This window comes from Dipteris shenzhenensis, chromosome 14 (assembly GCF_047967505.1).
Source record: "Dipteris shenzhenensis isolate YYH24624 ecotype China chromosome 14, Dip_SZ_1.0, whole genome shotgun sequence".
Lineage (NCBI taxonomy): Eukaryota > Viridiplantae > Streptophyta > Polypodiopsida > Gleicheniales > Dipteridaceae > Dipteris > Dipteris shenzhenensis.
The window spans coordinates 8,472,671-8,490,880 of NC_141609.1; the positions used below are offsets into that span (position 1 = coordinate 8,472,671).

The 18,210-nt window shown below is 40.3% G+C and overlaps 1 protein-coding gene across 5 annotated transcripts; it reads left to right on the plus strand.

The window, feature by feature from the left end:
* Positions 1-9,368: 9,368 nt before the first annotated feature.
* Positions 9,369-17,811, plus strand: LOC147894155 (uncharacterized). 5 transcript variants are annotated; one of them, XM_087385030.1, is made up of 9 exons: positions 9,369-9,930; positions 10,693-11,338; positions 11,420-11,670; positions 11,781-11,855; positions 12,756-12,914; positions 13,010-13,075; positions 14,698-14,763; positions 16,992-17,060; positions 17,184-17,811. In XM_087385030.1, the coding sequence occupies exons 2-9, from the start codon at positions 10,756-10,758 to the stop codon at positions 17,670-17,672; spliced, it is 1,758 nt and encodes a 585-aa protein (XP_087241156.1). In that variant the 5' UTR covers positions 9,369-9,930; positions 10,693-10,755; the 3' UTR covers positions 17,673-17,811. The 5 variants fall into 5 exon arrangements, with proteins under 5 accessions (XP_087241156.1, XP_087241154.1, XP_087241157.1 ...); XM_087385028.1 differs by having other exon boundaries at positions 9,369-9,926; XM_087385031.1 differs by having other exon boundaries at positions 9,369-9,926; positions 12,759-12,914.
* Positions 17,812-18,210: the final 399 nt, after the last annotated feature.

Below are 18,210 nucleotides of genomic sequence, written 5' to 3' on the forward strand. Positions count from 1 at the left end.
GTGCAGTTAAAACCTCACCTAGATTGCCCTTAAGAACTGTTTGTGCAATAATGAGCATGAAGAAAACCTAGCTATAGACTAGGCATGCTTTGTGATCCTTTTATGTATTCCCACTCGTCATACAAGGGGGCCCCATTAGATGTGCAAAAATTATCCTCTACGCATGCGTGCAAACACACACTTTGAAAATTCCTTTTAAATGTCAAATGTATATACAACTCCTTTTCATTAGAATAACTCTTTTTTGGAATATACTTCTTGCTTAAACAAATATGCAAGGGAGTGAACCCCCTAGAAATGGAAGATATAAATTGAAGCGCATGGACATTATTTGAATGTGCATAAGAAAGTGAAAGCTTTAACGGTACATGAATGGCCCATATGTTCCTTTAAAGTTTTATAGACTCCTTGGGCCTGCATGTGTATTAATAGTAGAATATAAGAAATATGTTTGGTGTTTTTGTATATAAACAACTATATACAAAATTTGCTTGCCTATATAGTCAAATATCCTTAAAATTTATGTAAAATAATTTATATTTACATTGCTTCTCTCCAATAATTACCTTGAATTAGTGCATGTCCTTTTTTGTACTCATTGTCGTTATTGAGATCGTCACCAAGAAAGCATAAATAGGAGCTTGAAGTTTCAAAATATATTATATAATCATGCCTAATTGTACCTTGATTGTACCTTTATTACCTTTGACGATTTTCTAAGAGTAGGGAGTAAGTATACACTTTCATTTCAACTTCACATTTCTAATCCAATCTATCTTGAAAGGCAATGGAAAACTATTGAGATTTTGCAAAGTAATTGATAAATTTATAGTGACGATGATGATGAAGGAATAAGACTAATTTCTTCGGGGGAGAAAAAGAAATCACTTAAGGGGAACACATTTTTAATGCAAGATTTTATACTTTAATGAATTGTCATGCCTCCTCTAACATGCCTATATACAAGGGGAAATCATAACAAAATTGGAATGGTAGTAACCCTTTATAACCCTTTATACAAGGGGAAATCATAACAAAATTGGAAGGGTAGTAACCCTTTATAATATTAAGGAAGGAAAACGCCACATGCGTGTGCCTCTCAAAGTAGTCAAAGGCCAAGTAAGACTTAAGGTTTCCTTGAAAACCCGATTCAATATTTTCCAAAGGATTCCCTTATAAACTAATAATTTCACATTGTTATATGAGCATAGTAAAAACGTTTCAAGTTAGGAATGTTAACCAAAGTACATTAACATTTATGTAAACGTGAAATTCCAACTTGAAGCAAATAGCTTATTTTAATCTTATGTAAAATACACCACCAAGGGGGGGAAGGAGAGAGAGAGAGAGAGAGAGAGAGAGAGGGAGGGAGGGAGGGAGGGAGGGAGGGAGAGAGAGAGAGAGAGAGAGAGAGAGAGAGAGAGAGAGAGAGATTTGATCTCTTGTGTGTGCACCTAGGGTGTGCTCTCTTACTGCATATAGCGTAGGCTGAGGGCATATGCCCTATTTTGTTCAGCCTATTTTTGTAAGCGGTCCTTTTTGGGCTTGAACAGCCTCTTAATACATACAATTTTTAATTTTATTTTTATTTTTTTTAATCTCAAAAGTACTCTATAAGATGCATGATAAATTAATTCTTATAAACTATATTCTATACATTTAATGGAAGAATTACAATAACTAATGTGAAGGTGAAGTTTGTATCTAGGTGTTAAGATTAATGAATGCAAGGTTAAACTCATACTTGGAGCAAGTTGTGGCTTACCTTACATGGGCATCCTTACCTTGTTTTTTCCTCTCCTTAAGAGGAGGGGAGATTGATTTAACAAATATGAAAATGTCATGAGCATTGTAGGTTACCTTCTAGGATCCAATTACCAAGCATGATTGAATAACTCATGTTCAAGTGGGGGGTTTAATGGTCTTAAAATAGGGCTCTTAGTAGACTGATGGCTAATTAGGAAGATTTAGGGGTCAACAATGTGGCATTTGGTTTTGAGTACCACTTGAAGTGGCATTTTAGTGCTATAAATACATTGAGTTATTGAAAATAAGAATAATGGATCTTGAATCTCTACATATCTCATAAGGTTCTACCACTTAGCCTGAAAGGACTTGCTTGTAAACTATCAAATGACAAAATTATTCATAGATAACCTGCTATCAGATTTCCTTCCATTCGAAGGCATATCTTGACAAAGTAATCTAAGACTCTTATGAGCCTGTACTAAATGAGGTCATTAGTTCACCTTCATTAATTGGAGATTAATTGTTGTCATTTGTGAGCCTACAATTGGATCTTGTGGTCACACTTTTTCTTCAATGATGTATTTTTTAACTTTGCAAGCTCTTTGAATAGTTCTCAAGCATTCCACATTTGCAAGTACTTGACACTTCAAGCTCTAAGCATTAACAACTTTTATGAGTCCCCATATCACTATGGATAATCACAATTACATCTTCATCTTTGAGAAGTGGTTTGATAAATTCCTCTATTGGAGCTTCCTCTTCCTCTTAGAGGTTCTTATTGCAGTGTGGTAGTTTAGGTATAGCCTTGTCTTTAGCATGGAGGAAGGACTAGGGTATAGAGAGATAGCCATATTGAAGTAGGTCAAAGGGATCCTCAAGGACCTGGGTTGGGTGTTGACTCTCAGGGAGCTTGTGATTAGCAGGAACCTGATTTCGATTAGCTCTTGGATTAGGTTCTAGTCTAGTTTTTGCTGTGTGCACGCGTGGGATGAGGGCATGTGGCCCATTTTGTTTAGCCAAGTTCTAATCCGGGATTAGGTTCTAGTCTAATTTGTGCTATGTTCAGCGTGAGCTAAGGGCATGTGGCCCATTTTGTTTAGCTCCTAGATTAGGTTCTAGTCTAGTTTCTGCTACATGCAGCCTTGGGTGAGAGCATGTGGTCCATTTTGTTCAGCCAAGTTTTGTGATTAGTGTTTTTTGGGCGTGACCAACCCCTTGATACAAGACTCTTTCTTTTTTTAAAGAGCTCTTTACATATATATATTTTTTAAAAGAATGATGGCAACTTGTAGAAGTTGATGTTGAAGCTTGATTATTGTTGGAATGTTAACTTGGGCCATGCTAAATCATTTACTTTCCACGTTTTGGTTATGTTAAGAGTTATGTTAATTTATGCCTCTTGCACTTTGTGATCCTCTTCTTTTAGAGGAAAAGGCTAGTTCATGGTTTTATAATTTGTATTGGTCTTGCATAAGCATATTAATATGATCTTAAATGTCAATGGAGCATCTCTGGTGACCATTTCTGTCACAAATTGTTCAAAATCTTCCACTAGACCATTCAATGCTTCCTACAAAAAACTTGCCTTTAGTTTCTTTAAGTGCATCCATTTATCTTTTTTAACTAGAGGCATGATAGCCTTAATATTAACATTGATCAAGCTGAGTATTAGACCTACTTTTTCATCTCCTTTAGCTTGGTTCTCTTTAGATTCATCTGCTTTTCATGTGATAAGATACTTGTCATTTCTCTTCCTAATGGTTATATCCCTTAATATGTTCAATTGAAATATTTTGACAAGCTGTAACTTCTTATTCCCATGGTTATTACCATCTAATATTCCCATAGTTATTACCATCTAGTTTCTTGTTCTTGTTGAAGATGATGACATGATCATCATAATTTACCATATATTGATTACCTAATGCTAATAAATGGAGTATTACTTGCAATGTGTAATCGATGCTAGTGAAGGCAAATTTGAGAATGGATTAAGATTATCAAGTTTCACCAATGATGTTGAATATAGTATCTAAGTATAGGTCCAACTAGAGCTTCAATAATGTTGACCGAAACTAGCTAGTTCAAATGGTTTTCAACCAAGTGAGTAATAATCTACTAAATGAACGAGTAATGAAATCTTCTAGAATTAGCCCAAAATTGCTAGGGGATATCATTAAGAACAAAGATCAAAAGTCAATGGGACTTAGGGATTGTGACTTGACCAAAGAGTAATTGGGGTGATTGGGATAATATTGGATTCTTGACTTGGGCTTGGTTAACATAGACCTTGGAGGATTGCTTAATCTAACTAGATCCTTGAGGATTCATCAAAGCTACTAAGGTTGGATGACCTTGCTAATCTAAATTAGATACTCACTCTAGAGTCTAATGGGTTGTGTTAATTATGTTTGGGTTTATTCTTAAGTAAAGGATGAGGATGATGGCAAGATATCTCAAACTTCTAGCCTTTTGCTTGTACATAGTAACATACTCCACCAAAATCCTTAGCTTAATGTTTTGCCCCAATGGTGTTGTCATAGGTTTGCATCAAGTCATGCCATGCTTTGTCAACATAAACATAATATGAAGCATTCTGCCTTTGCACCAACCAAATACCATGTCGTACCCTCACCACCTCAATGGCAAGAAAGAATTTCAACTCACCCAAATCTTTCACCACCAAACCATTCTTTGTCTTCTTCACATATAGTGAGGAATCTAAGTCCCCAATATGAAAGCCAATGCTTATGAGATATTTGTTGGTAATCCTCTCACTTCAAGCTTGTTGTGCTTGCTTCAAATTATATAATCTTATTTAATCTACATACAAGTGGGAAAATCTAAATGCACACACCCTTGTGGTTGCTCCATAAACACCTTTGCTTGTAATAGTCGATTCAAGAATGCATTTTTGACATAAATACTAAACTTTAGATGCAACCAATGAATAACAAACCTTGCAATAGCCTGCACAACCTTTTACAACCAACCTTGCCGAATGTCTTTCAAAAGAATCATCCAACTTGCATTTCACCTTATATATAAACACATTTAGAACCAATGGCATTCTTCCCATTTGGTTGTTAACCAAATCCCATGTATCATTATGTACCAATGTATCCATTTTCTCATCCATTGCTTTGTCCCAAAGTTATTTTCCAATAGCCTTATCAAACTAAGTATACTCTACATGCTTTAATATAGATGTCATGTAAGCACAATGCATAGCATGCCCTCTACATGTCAATCTCGCACTAGATACCTCACTCTTTGTGACTTCCTCAATACTTATGAGTTAGTACAAGCTCAAGGTTATGAGTCACTACAACCTCCTTAAGCTCTAGCATGTGCCAGTGTGTACTTGTCTTTCTTTACTCCTAGAGTCCTTACCACTGGAATTCCCAACTCATTCTTGGAATTCCCAACTCATTCTCAAGACTTCCTAAACTAGATGACTCATAACTTGGTTTTTGTTTTTTTGAGAAGAAGCGTAACTTGCATTTCCAATACCAATGCTTTCAACTTTCTTCTTTCATTTGTTTACAGTGCTCACCACATCATGCTTAATCTTTCTGATCATGGGCTCACTTTTCCACACTAGAAGCCTCATGTGGTGTACACATACTAATAGAGACTAATGAGAACTTGTTTTGGTAGTAGATTATAGCATTGGTATGCTTGTTGATCCTATGCATGCCCAATAAACACACATGTTTAGATTTTGGAACCATCTTCGTCGTCCTTATCTAGCACATGCACATATGCAATGCATCCAAAAATCTTAATGTCCAATGGAGGTAATCCATTCAAAGTCATCTCAGGTGTACACTCATGTATGAAGTCATCGGTGTCTTGTTTAAGATGTATGTTGTTGTAGCACATGCTTCTTTCCAATAGTATGACCGCATTCTCCTCTCATTCATAGCATAGATCTAGCCACTTTAGCTAGCACTCTATTCTTTCTTTAAGCAACCCACGTTTCTTGGGGGTGTGCCTACATGTAAAATGTCCTCTAACCCCATGTGAGGTGTCCTCACCTCCACCATCTATACTTATGATTTAATACAACCACCAAATTGCTTCTCCTTGGAAGAGCTTTGAGCTTTTCGACAACTTTACTCTTCTCTTTTAACAAGTAGATCCATGTCATGTGGCTAAAATAATCAATGAAAGTGTTATTATTGTTGCTTCCATTGATGCATTAAGGACTAGGGATTGTGGCTGCCCCAAATATCACTATGCATAATTTCCAAAGGTCTTCTACTCGTTTAAACTTCTTTTGGGAATGACAATCTTGCCTACTCCCCAAATTGACATGCATTGCATACATGTGCATTCCCATCATATTTGAACCTTGGCAAACCACCAAAAATGCCTTTACTTTGCATAGCTTTCAAATTTACATGTCCAGTTCTCTTATGCTACATTCATCCACCCTTTCTCTTTGTCTCTGATATCATGTTCAAGGATCCAAGAATTCAGTTTTAGGGTTTAGCGCTTAGGGGAAAAACTAATATTTCAATCCACGGTGAGTAACTTCATGTCACTAGACCTTACAAGATATGTTGGACACACGCCCCTATCACACTATCCACACCATGATGCGAGAAACCGCTATTTCAATCCACAAATGAACAACCTTTCATGTCACTATACCTTACAAGATAAGTTTCACACACATCCCTATCACACTTATGGCATCTTATTGTCCACACACATACTTCTGATGCACACCACACAAGTGTCATGTCGACACTACATCAATGAACTTGGTATATCAACACTTCCCTACCATAAAACCTTGCCCTTTGCTAGTTGATCCAAGGAGTTTAGTTGATATTGAATGGTAGCCTTAAAATTGTAGGAGATCATGATCTTTATTCTAATAAGGTTCCCTCAAACCCTTTCCTACCACAAAACCCTTTCCTTAACGTCCATGTGTAGGAGATCATGACCTTAAAAGTATAGTTGATCCTAGAAGGAGTATAGTTGATATTGAATGGTAACCTTACACATGTGGGAGATCATAATCTTCATTTTAATAACGTTCACCCCTAAACCTTTACTACCACAAAACCCTTTCCTTCAAGTTCACATGTGTAGGAGTTCATGACCTTCATTTTAATAATGTTCACCTCAAACCCTTTCCTCCACAAAACTTCACAAAAATCTTGTAAGTTGGGTTCAAACCCCTTTGTCATAAGGGAAAAACCTATCATTGGCATGAAAACAATGGATATGCTCTATTTTGGGTATGCTTGCAAATAGGGACATTATCCCTCCATCCATTCCATATAGGAAAATAAAAAATAATGTGACGCTAGGGTGCCCTAGTTTAATAGCAAGCTCAATGGGAATTTCATTAAACAATCCTCTTGGGCACACTGCAACCATTTGCCAAAACCAATAAGACCTAACTATACTTGGCCATGTTGATGAGTTGATTCTCTTACATGGACTCTTAGGATGTCAACACAAGATCTCAAGTCTTTGATACACTTGCCTTGACCATGGCCATGCATTAAGCTTTGGGTCTACGGATTGTTCATGGAAAATCAATTAAAATGCTAGCAAAAACCACCCTTTCAACCAACCTAATGCGACAAAAGGTTGATGATTCTTGAAATTGGATGGAGACACCACATTCTCATATTTTTGAGACTTAACACAGATGCAACTCCCTAACGCCACTAAGATGATCCCCATCGAGTTCATCACTCCTTCACTTAACTATAAATTTGTACAATACTATGCGAGTGCAACATCTCAACATAATTTTCATGTTTTGATCCCTTGCATAAAAAGGCTCCTCCTAAGTCATGGTATCATACATCTTTGACACTTGCTTATGATGAGCATCAATTATTTGCACTCAACTTACTATCAATTTAGATCTTCAACATTGTATTGAAAGTCTCTTTCAAATTTTATGCTTCACCTCACTAATTATGGAAGAAAAAGCAATCTGATCACCAAGACTTACCTACCAAGGTGGTTACAACATGATATAATATTTTTTATTTCGCATAAATTAAATGTGTAAACTAAAAGTAAAGGGATTTAGGTTTAAGTCATTCTTATTTGTAGAGCACATTGATAATGGTTAAAACAAAAAGCTTTTCTATTTATGTCCTTCCTAAGATGGCAAATACAAAATATAATCCATGCAATCAAAGGGGACACCCAGCCTCTGAATTGGCATTGACTTTTTTATTCTTTTGGAAAGGTAGAAAATGATTAGGGATAAAAGCAAAAAAGGAATATTAATCGCATTTAATCTAGCTCAAGGCAATCAACACTCCAAAGTACCTACCCACAACATGCAAAGGAGGGTACTATCTTGACATATGGAAACCACCGGGACAAAATAATTATACAAGCTGGAAAGGAGTGGGCTATCGAACTTGGGGTAGTGAAAAGGTGCATGCTTGATGGATCCTTAATTTTTTGCCTTGTCTTATTGCAACGGTTTGGAATGGATGAAGGCCAAATGCTAGTGCTAACTTGAGTTAACTTTGCATGCTTTACCGGTGACATTAATAGGGTTGAACCAGATGATGGTTGCCTTCATGGAGTTGTTTGACCCTAATGGAATGCACGGAATCATTGCATGCAATCGAGAACATAAAATTGGTAGGGTGACAATCCTCGATCCACAAGGGCAAATCGGACGAATTTAGTGTAGCTATCTATTTTCTACCTTGCCGGTAAGACTCAATGTTTGGTAGATGTAGTTGCCAAATTATGTTAACATAAGTTATCGTAACCATGGTTCAAAGGTGGCATTGATAAGCTAAACAACATTGTGGGTTGGTCATCACACTTTGACAAGCTTGTTGGCCTCATGGAAGACAATGTGGCACACTTACATAAGCTAATCATTATGACGCCGCTTTCATAAGATGTAGGCTTCCATGAGGCTAGCATCTCCATTGTAAGTTTGAGGGGGTATTGTTTGTTGGCCCGAGGGGTCCATTAGATTAGGGAAAAGTAACTTAACCATGATTGTTAAACCATCATTCCTAATAGAGAGCGATATTCAGTCTATCTCATGTAAATGTGTCTGCTAGCTCTCACAAAAGCTATCTCTCCATTGTTGAAACATATGTTGATTGAAGCATATCCATCAAGGAGTGGCATAGGAACTCTATGGATTTTCTTGTTATTTTGCAACTGTTGTTGAGGTGCAAAAAATGTCCACGATGGTGAGGGCCATAGAGGCATATTGAAAAGCGTGAGAGAACTTGAGCATGTGGCTGGCCTCTAAATAGGTTACGTAAGCCATAGTAGCACAATAGCCAAAGGTGAGGCAGGGCATATCGAAAAGGTAAGAGAACTTGACTCCAATAGTGGGAGCATGCCTTACAGTAGGATGAGTAAGCCATAACCTAAGAGCCGAGCAAAGGGCATAAGTGAAAAGGGTAAGAGAACTTGACTAGAATAGGGGGAGCCCTCTTAATAGGTGGTGTAATGGATAGCCTAAGAGCCTAACTTGTTCTCTAGCAAGGCAAAGTGTGTGGAGGAACTTTGTATTGGGGAAAAGCATAGAGACTTGGGAACATGAAGTACTAAGCAAGAGACCAAGCATTTCATGCAGGCCTCCTTTGTCCCAACAGCTCACAGAAATGGGGCCTCTTTGCTTTTTGCCCCAGTCCTGTTTGTTTCCCTGCTCTGCCCTCCCATCAGACTCAGACTGAAATAACCCCTCTTTTAATTCCACCAACATTCCCTTATTTGTTCGTTTGTTGCCCACTGGATCCTCACCTGTCTTGTCTCCTCCTTAGCTCCCTCTCTCCTTCAATTCAATTTCTCCATATCTTGCAAGCATCATCCTTGTCTTTTCTCTGTGCAAAAGACCATGGCAGTTGCCTGGTTTTCTCACTGAGCTCACCCTTCCATCTTCTCACCCATTTCACTGGGCTCCATATCCTGCCTTGCATGAATCATCACTCTCATGCAAAGCAACCCATCACCCCTCCTCCCCTGTAATTGCTCCTCCTCCTCCTCCTTTCTCATCTTAGCACTCTTGTTTTTCTGTGTCAAAGATCATGGCACTTGCTGCTTTTCTAGCTAAGCTCCAGCTCCTCCACTTTTGCCTGATTGCAAGATTTTCGGTGGACTGATCGTAAGATGTTGAGTCTCTTCATCCGGGTCAGCATTCCCCAAACTCTAATGCAAGTACTCGCTCCATTCTCAAGCTTGATTGCTCGTCATCTGGCTTCTGGGCAGTCTTGTTTTCAGTTGCTGTATTTTCTCGCTAAGCTTACTCCAGCTTTTGGCCTGTTGAACGATCGTAAGATGTTGGGGTAGCTTCATTCTGGTACAGCATTCCACGAATCAAATGAAAGAAATGGACAGCTATTGCCTTGTTCTATTGCGTTTCCGTGCTGTCTTGCGAGTGAAAGATTCATGAGATTTTGAATCCTTTCCCAGCCCAAGATGAAATTGGAAGCTCGTAATGACCTTTTTTCCTTGCGTTGATCACATTTCGCTTCTAGCTTTGATCATAAGTAGCTCAGCCAGAACTCGGGCGCGTTCAAGCTTTTGAGATACCCGTCTGTGAGAAGCACACGGATGCTGAAACACGCTCGATAGGATGCCATGTTGGTCGCTTCCACGGGTTTCTTTTGAAGACCGTTTTCTACGTACATCATGTCCATGGGCTGAAATTACGTGTCTGTAACGAGGCTGGTTGATTTTGCAGGCTTTTGGTTCTTGGTTTCGTTGCATTGTTCGCTCTTCTTCGCTACGTACGTTATTGTTAACAAAAAAAAACAATGTTCGCATTCGCGCCTTCTCTGCACTCTCAGATCGGGCGATATCGTTTTGGCTATGTGGCTTAAGTATCTGTTTTTAACACAGTCTGTATCATGTTAGCTATAGGCGATCTAACTCTTTTTCACCAATCTGCTAATAAAGGAGTACCTTGGCTGATTGCAGTACCTACACAACTGCAAACTGGACGGTGTTACTGTGGTGGTCTAATTGCAAGCTTTGCGTACTATGCAGCCTGCTTCTATGCTGGGTGTTGCACCTGTACAAGGCTCTTCCTTTCTCAATACCTCTCAAGTAGTTGGAGGAGTTGCCATCCATAGAGGTTTGGACCAGCATCAGCCTTCACAACTTCACTCACAGTCAGAGCAGCACGTGCCCGGCCATCCTAAAATGGACGATCTCATGGAAATGTTCGCTTCGCCATCGTGGCCTGAAATCACTAGCACGGGTAGGCTTCCTTGGGACTTCAACGGACCCAGCTCAGCAAATGCAACTGGTGGATTATCAGGGCCTCAGAAAACGTTTACTATGCCTTTGATGCCCTCTGGTGTGCAAGGGAGTTCCACAGGGAGGCAAGGTTTGGGCTTCCAAGTCCGTGAAGTTCAAGACAACCTGGGCCAGCCACATACTCATGAACCGATGCAGTACTCTTCAAATGATTTATTGATAGCTTCTCGACTCAATCAGCAGCGAGGGCTTCAAGGTGCATTGATTGGCTCCACCGATGGCTCTAGCGTGGTGCAGTCTATTCAATCACTCCCTCAGGGAATGCAGGAAGCAGCTCTCAATGCACTGCGAAGGAGATCTGAAGGTATGACTAACACATAAAGAGACGCTGTGAAGGCAAGTATAGCAACCCATTACTTGCTAAGATTGCTAGCTGCTGATGCAGGTTCATCCCGAGCTCCAGGGTTGACTAGGTCTCAATCAGTAGGCAGCAGTGGTAGTGAAATCTCAGGCTGTCAGCAGCTTTCCTCTGACACTCAGTCACCTCCTTCAGTCGCCCCTATGTGGCGTCAACCATATATGGGGGGCATGCTTTCGCTTCCTCTTGGTGTGGGGCAAGTGAAGGGAGAAAATTTTATTCCGCAGGAGGGATCACAAAATGAAGCTCCCCTTGGAAAAAGGCCTCGAGATGATGAAGTGAGTGTAGGAGATCATTGATCTTAACAAGTGGTTCTCAAGATAAGAGTTTTGCTTGACCTTGCCCAGATGGGGATAGAGCTTTCTGTAGGCTAACTTTGGGTTTACAGGGGCAGGCTGGACCTCAGGAAAGCATGTTCAACACTTTCACGGGAGCACAAGCACAACAAGCTTCTCATCCACAGGTTTGTGCATGAGAAAGACTCGGGAATTTGTGATACTTCAGTTTCTGATTGATGCATTCTAAGCGTATGTGAATTGCTACTTTATGCATCATAACAGCATCCTCCCCACACAGACGTGTGAAAAATGGACCGACAGACTAGTTTTATTCTCGTTTGATTTTAATCTGTTCCAATTATCATCAAGTGAAACAAAAAGTGGATCTTTCAAGTTTACCCCCCCCCACGCGCTTTTCCCCCCCACCTCTGTCTCTCACTCCTGGAATGTTCGCTATATGCTATGATATAAAAGGTTTCTTCCTTTCCCCATAAAGGCACTGGGTGGGCAGCCAATGCTTTGGCATTGTGGTAGCTCATTCCATGGCACAAGTGCATGTGTGCGTTCAATGCCCGTGTCACATTCCCTTACAGAGGGCTGGCACATGTTGTGAGTAGAATGTATTTCATATGCCAGCCAATGTGTAATGTGTCATATAATGTGTCTTCTTCCCTATATAAAAAGTTGTGGGCTCTCATTATGCCAGCCAATGCTCTGGGTTAGGGTAGCTCATTCAATGCCAAACATGTGTGTGGGTTCAATTCCTGTCTCATATTCCCTTGAGGAATGTTCTGTAGGGTAAATAATAGGCTCTTCTTCTTGTCCTGTCTTTTGTTGTTTTCTTTCTGGCCTTTGTTTTTTAAAACGTGGGGGGTGGGAAGTTTTAATTTGTAAGATTGGATAGATTCTAGTCTTATGAAGGCATACTTGTTGCATTGCGAAATGCCTTGAATAGGGAAGATTCATTACCATTGAAGGCATAGATGCATGAATATGGAGATGCATGTTTTGATGATTCGATTTAGAGCTTAAGATGTGCAGCTTTGGTGTCTCTGCTCTTGGGAATGTGGCTGACTGTCTTATAGCAGATACAGGTGTCACATGGAGTTTCGGTGCCACCTTATGCAGGCCATACTGGTTTGGGTCAACCTCAGGGTGCTACAGCAGTAGTTGCTGGGGCAGCTAGACCCCGTGTAAGGGCCCGTCGTGGCCAAGCCACAGATCCACACAGCATTGCAGAGCGGGTATGTATCTGTGACCTTAAAGGAGCCTAATTTTTGGCAATTTTGTTTTATATTTTGTTCTGAGGCTGTTGCTCTATTCTGTGTATGGGCTACAGCTTCGCCGTGAAAGAATTGCAGAGAGGATGAAAGCATTACAAGAGCTTGTTCCAAATTCCAACAAGGTATACCATTTACATAATTACGAGCTAAAAACATTCTCATTGGTAGTCAATTCATCTCTACGAGTACCCTATCAATTGTAACAGCGTCGGCGGACACAAAATAAGTAAAAGATAATTATTTCCTTCAGGAATACACACACACACTCTTAGTATATAAATTCTGACACCTTTGAAACGCCCAATTGAGCTTGAAACGTCTCCTATTATCTTCAATAGTCCTAGTGCACATGAGGATGCCATCTGGAGATCTTGTCATAGTTAACTCATCTGTGTTAAGAATTAGCAGTTTCATTAGTCACTTCAACATCATGTTGGCCATATATATACAAGCCAGTGTCAGGAAATGAAGAACAAGTGCCTTCATCTCAAAGTGTGGAAGTGTAATGTAGGGGCTACAAGAACAAATCAACGTAGAAGGAATCCACATGCACAAGGGAAACTCAGGAGAGATGCTCAAGGAGACTCCATACAGGGAGTACACCCAAGGCAGCTCCACCACCTCCCTCGGGCATCTTGCCCAGATCATGTTGGCCATGTATAAAAAAGCCAGTGTCAGAAATTGATGAACAGCCCTATCCCCAAGTGTGGAAGCATAAGGTAGTGGCCACGAGAACAGATCAACATAGAAGGCATCCATGTTCAGAAGGAGAGATGCTCAAGGACACTCTATACAGGGAGTACACCCAAGGCAGATAGCTGCACCAACGTCCTCAAGGGTTCCATCTGCCAGCCTCTAGGCGACTGTTGGCTGGCTCAAGCCGACCTTGGTCAGATCAGCCAAACGGTCAGCTTGTCAACTCCCTGGCCTTTGCATGGCCCTTGGTTGGGCCCCAATAGGCCATAGCTGAACCTGATGTGGCTCCCGTCCAGGACATGGCGAGAGTGGACCATTAACGTTGAACAAAGGATAGTAGTTATTGATTTTTTGCATATCATCAGTCAACAATCTAGTTTCAATGGAGTATAGTGCTACACCCCACTGCATCATCTACTGGGATCTGACAAGCCCATGCTGAAGAAACCCAGTATCAAGGCTTTTGTATAAACGGATGCTTGTGTGGGTGTGTGGATATGTGCATATGGGAAGGCATATGGTTTGTACATCCACCGTTGCACGATTGGGGATGCTGGTTGCCTTATCATAGAGTTGGATTCATAGGGAATGGAGGCTTGCTAAGAGAGGCATAGGCTCACCAAGCTGCAATTTCCAAGCTGGAGGATTAATATCTTGGCTGAAAATGGATTTAAGCTTGATATTTTCTTTTATGGTGTTAACAATTGCAAGTGCACAGATGGTTAGAAATTGCTATTATACAAAATTTCAAGTCTGGTGTTTTGTTTTTTCCTTGAATCTGGTGTCACAATTTTTCGCTGGTTGCTAAGCTGCATGTTACAGAGACAAGTTACATATATGGTTCTAGGTTGGAACTCAGAAATAAATCAATTGCAAAAGATTTCCTTATAAATTAGTCTTGTAAACCCTGAGTGTTTGCAAAACTTACATCTCATATTTTCTCTATGCGTTGCACCATTCCTTAGAAAGTTTTATTGGGTTGTGAGATGTTTCTTTTTCTTTCTTTTGCCTGAAGTTTTGATATTCTAATCTCTTTTTGAACATGCAGACAGATAAGGCATCTATGCTGGATGAGATCATCGAATATGTGAGGTTTCTCCAGTTGCAAGTGAAGGTAACTCTTTCGTGACATTCTCTCTCTCTCTCTCTCTCTCTCTCTCATGCTCACACGCCCCCACACCCACACACACCCATGTGCAGCCCATGCACCCATGCACAAACACGTGCACACATGCATGCGTGTGCACACATATGCACACAGGTTAAGAGAGAATAGAAGAGGATGCGTGATTGAAGGGCAGGGGGGGGGTGAGCATGCGTACACACAGAGTGTAAGACAGCATTTGACCTAGGATAGGAAAATGACACAAAGCACCCAGTTTTTAACTGAGACAAAGAGAAAGTCCTTGTCTATACCAATGTAACGACACAGATTTCCATACTGTCTAGGCGACTTGGATGGTAGGTTTGTGTTTTTTGGATGTACTTTTTGCACTACTATTTAGTGTTTGATTAGTGGACTTCACTGTCATGTATATCTTTCAGGTCTTCAGTGGATGTTAATCACATCTCGCTCCATGTTTGTGCGCGCGTACATGTGCATATGCATCATCTGCACACAGATCAATTACCACACTTATGTACATGCATGTGGGGCACAACAGTGAACACGTTCTGAGTGCTACCTTGTAATGGTATACAAAATACATCTTCACAGTTGTTTGCTTGACATGAATATAGATGAAATTTCTTGCCTGTTTCAATATTACACACTTACTGTGGGTACCATGGATGTTCCCAACCCTAAAACAAAGAGAGTAGCGTTTGGAAGGCTTGGCCAAGGAGGTTACTAAATAAGTGAACATGCCTTCACACTCTAGAAGAAGGAACTTGTAGATAACAGCAGATTGCCAGACTAGATCATCTTGACTACTGGTGGTTCAGAGAAGCTGGCATTACTTGCTTGAACGTGCCTGGTTCATCCTTCAGTTGAAGGCCTCCTCAAGAGAAAAACCGTGAATTAGTATGCATTCCAAATGCCAATTTATGGGGAGGAATGCCTGTCAAATGAAACAGACAAACCAGGAATGCAAGCAAGGGCCAGGGCAACTGTATGGTAGCGCAAGGTCACAAAAGTAAGCTCTTGCGCCTTTGGCAAAGCTGCTCCTTCTTGCAACATATGACTGAATTCCTAGCACAGGGTAAGAGAGTATTGCAACAAATAGCCGAGGCCATAGTCCACTTGCAGTATAGCAGGGTTGAATTCATTTTTCATAGGAAGTGAATATGGAGAGTCTCAAAAGGAGTCCATTGTGGAAAGAGTTTCTTTTTACAGCAAGCTTAAAGTTTGGCAAAGAATGGTACATAGAATGACGAGCAGCTTATTTTCATTAATGTAACAAGGCTTTTGAACATTTTTCTGGAGTTGTATGACCAGCTCTGCACAGCTAGTCATATGAAATGGAAAGAGGAAGTGGAGCGTGTAATGATTGAGTTTGTGCACAAGAAGATCATCCATTAAGCTCCAAAAATGCTAATCTGCCTTTGGGGAATTGTTTTTGAGGACTAGGGTAGAGTATCTTTTGTAGATGCCAAATTCTTTACTATGGCCACATTGTATTTAGAACTTCCACACTGTTGACCATAGTGCATACTGTTGCATGGGAATTGGCTACTAGGTTGAATTGGAGAGAGACTCCCAGACAGCATTTACTTGTCTTCCCCTCTTTTTCTTCACATCAGAGGGTTATTACTTAGACTTTAAACTCGGGAATACATGTTTTGTCGAGATACTAGCCCTATATCATACAGATTTTCATCAAGGAAGCTGTCTTTCTCAATTGGTGTTTTTTTCCTGCTTTTTTGGTGTAATATATGCTTGCATTTTTTAAATGCAAGAAGATTACGTTCTTTGGTATCACGTTGACAAGGTGCCCGCCCTCGTGTATATACAATTTCTAGCTTCGTAATCTAGACTTTGTGCAAAACTTTGTTTCCTGTGTTGATGCCCAAAACCAAGTTAATATATAAGGTTGGACCTGTCCACATGCCCAGCTGATGTCTTTTCAGCGTACAATTCACTCTCTCTGACATTTCTGTCACCATGTTTGCATTTCTATTCTTGTGCTATGCATTTTTTTCTGCTTGTGTTACTCCGATGTGGCTATGCTTTTGATGTTCATGAATTTGGATTTAAGCATTCTGTTATGGATTTTGCCTGCTGTTCATTAGCCGTCTCTTTTGCTCTGTTAGACTTTCTTTCCTGTGCAGGAATTGTTGAGAAAGAAGGGAAAGGAAATTAAATACCAAGATTACACTAATCATTTATTCTCTGCCATTCAGGTTCTGAGCATGAGTAGGCTAGGTGGTGCAGGGGCAGTTGCACCTCTTGTTGCAGATCTCCCTGCAGAGGTAATCGCTTTCAAGAGCCCACTGGTTTATGCTCCTTATCTCCCAATTTCTTCCTCCCCTCGAAAATAGTGCTGGAAACGAACGTAGTTTTGTCATTCATCTAGCTGCATATTATGATTCCAGGGCCACGGTAATTTCATTGTATCAGCTTTGGGTCGAAGTACTGGAGCTTCAGGCCCTTCCCAAGATAGCATGTCAATGGCTGAACGACAAGTTGCAAGGCTAATGGAGGAAAACATGGGATCAGCAATGCAGTTTCTTCAAACGAAAGGCTTGTGCCTCATGCCTATCTCTTTAGCAACGGCCATCTCAAGCAGCAACCCAAGGTCATCGATGGCTAGTCAAAGCGGTTTAGCAGGGAGAACAGAGGCCTCATCCACTACAATTGTGGCAAGTACTAATGCCATGCCAACTGCAGTGGTGATGGCTGCGGGTTGTGCTGGTGATATTATTACAGATGAGGCAACCTCTGCCGGAGTTATTGGAGCACGGAACTCCAAAGATGCTGGTATACAGCCGAACGCAGTTGGATCAGGACAGCCTTCATCTATTGTGAATGGTGGGGGAAAAGTCAATGATGAATCTGCAAAAACAAGCTCAACAGCTTTGTAGAATTCTTCTTAGTAAAATAAGTTGAAGGGTTTTCATCTCTTCACCTTTTAGTGCATTTGCCTGAATATTTTGAGAAATTCAGAAAGTCTAATGCATGAGCATGTGCTGCATTGAACATGTTTAATCCCTTTTTAATCATTCTGGGTGCATTCAGCTGCTTGAGCTTAGCATTCTGTTTCAAAAAATCATTATGAAGCATCTAATTTCTACCATTCCTCTTTCAGCAGAACTGGGTCCGGTTTAGTATTTTGGGTGTACTCATATCCCTGAAAATTTCAGGAATCCACCAAAGACTCTCTTTGTTGAGGCTTAATTTGTAATGCCTCTGAGAGACCTTGCACTGTGAAAATGACCAAGTCTATATTTATTATCTTTGTGAAGTTTTAATCCAAATTGTGGCCTAGTTTTAGAAGCCGAGTCACCTATCATTTATAAAGCTTAGTTGCTTAGAAGTGTTCATTTTGGAGAGACTAAACTGAAATACTCCAGACTTACCATTCAGTTGTAGCTTTAGAGAAGCTACTCTTGTCACATTTAG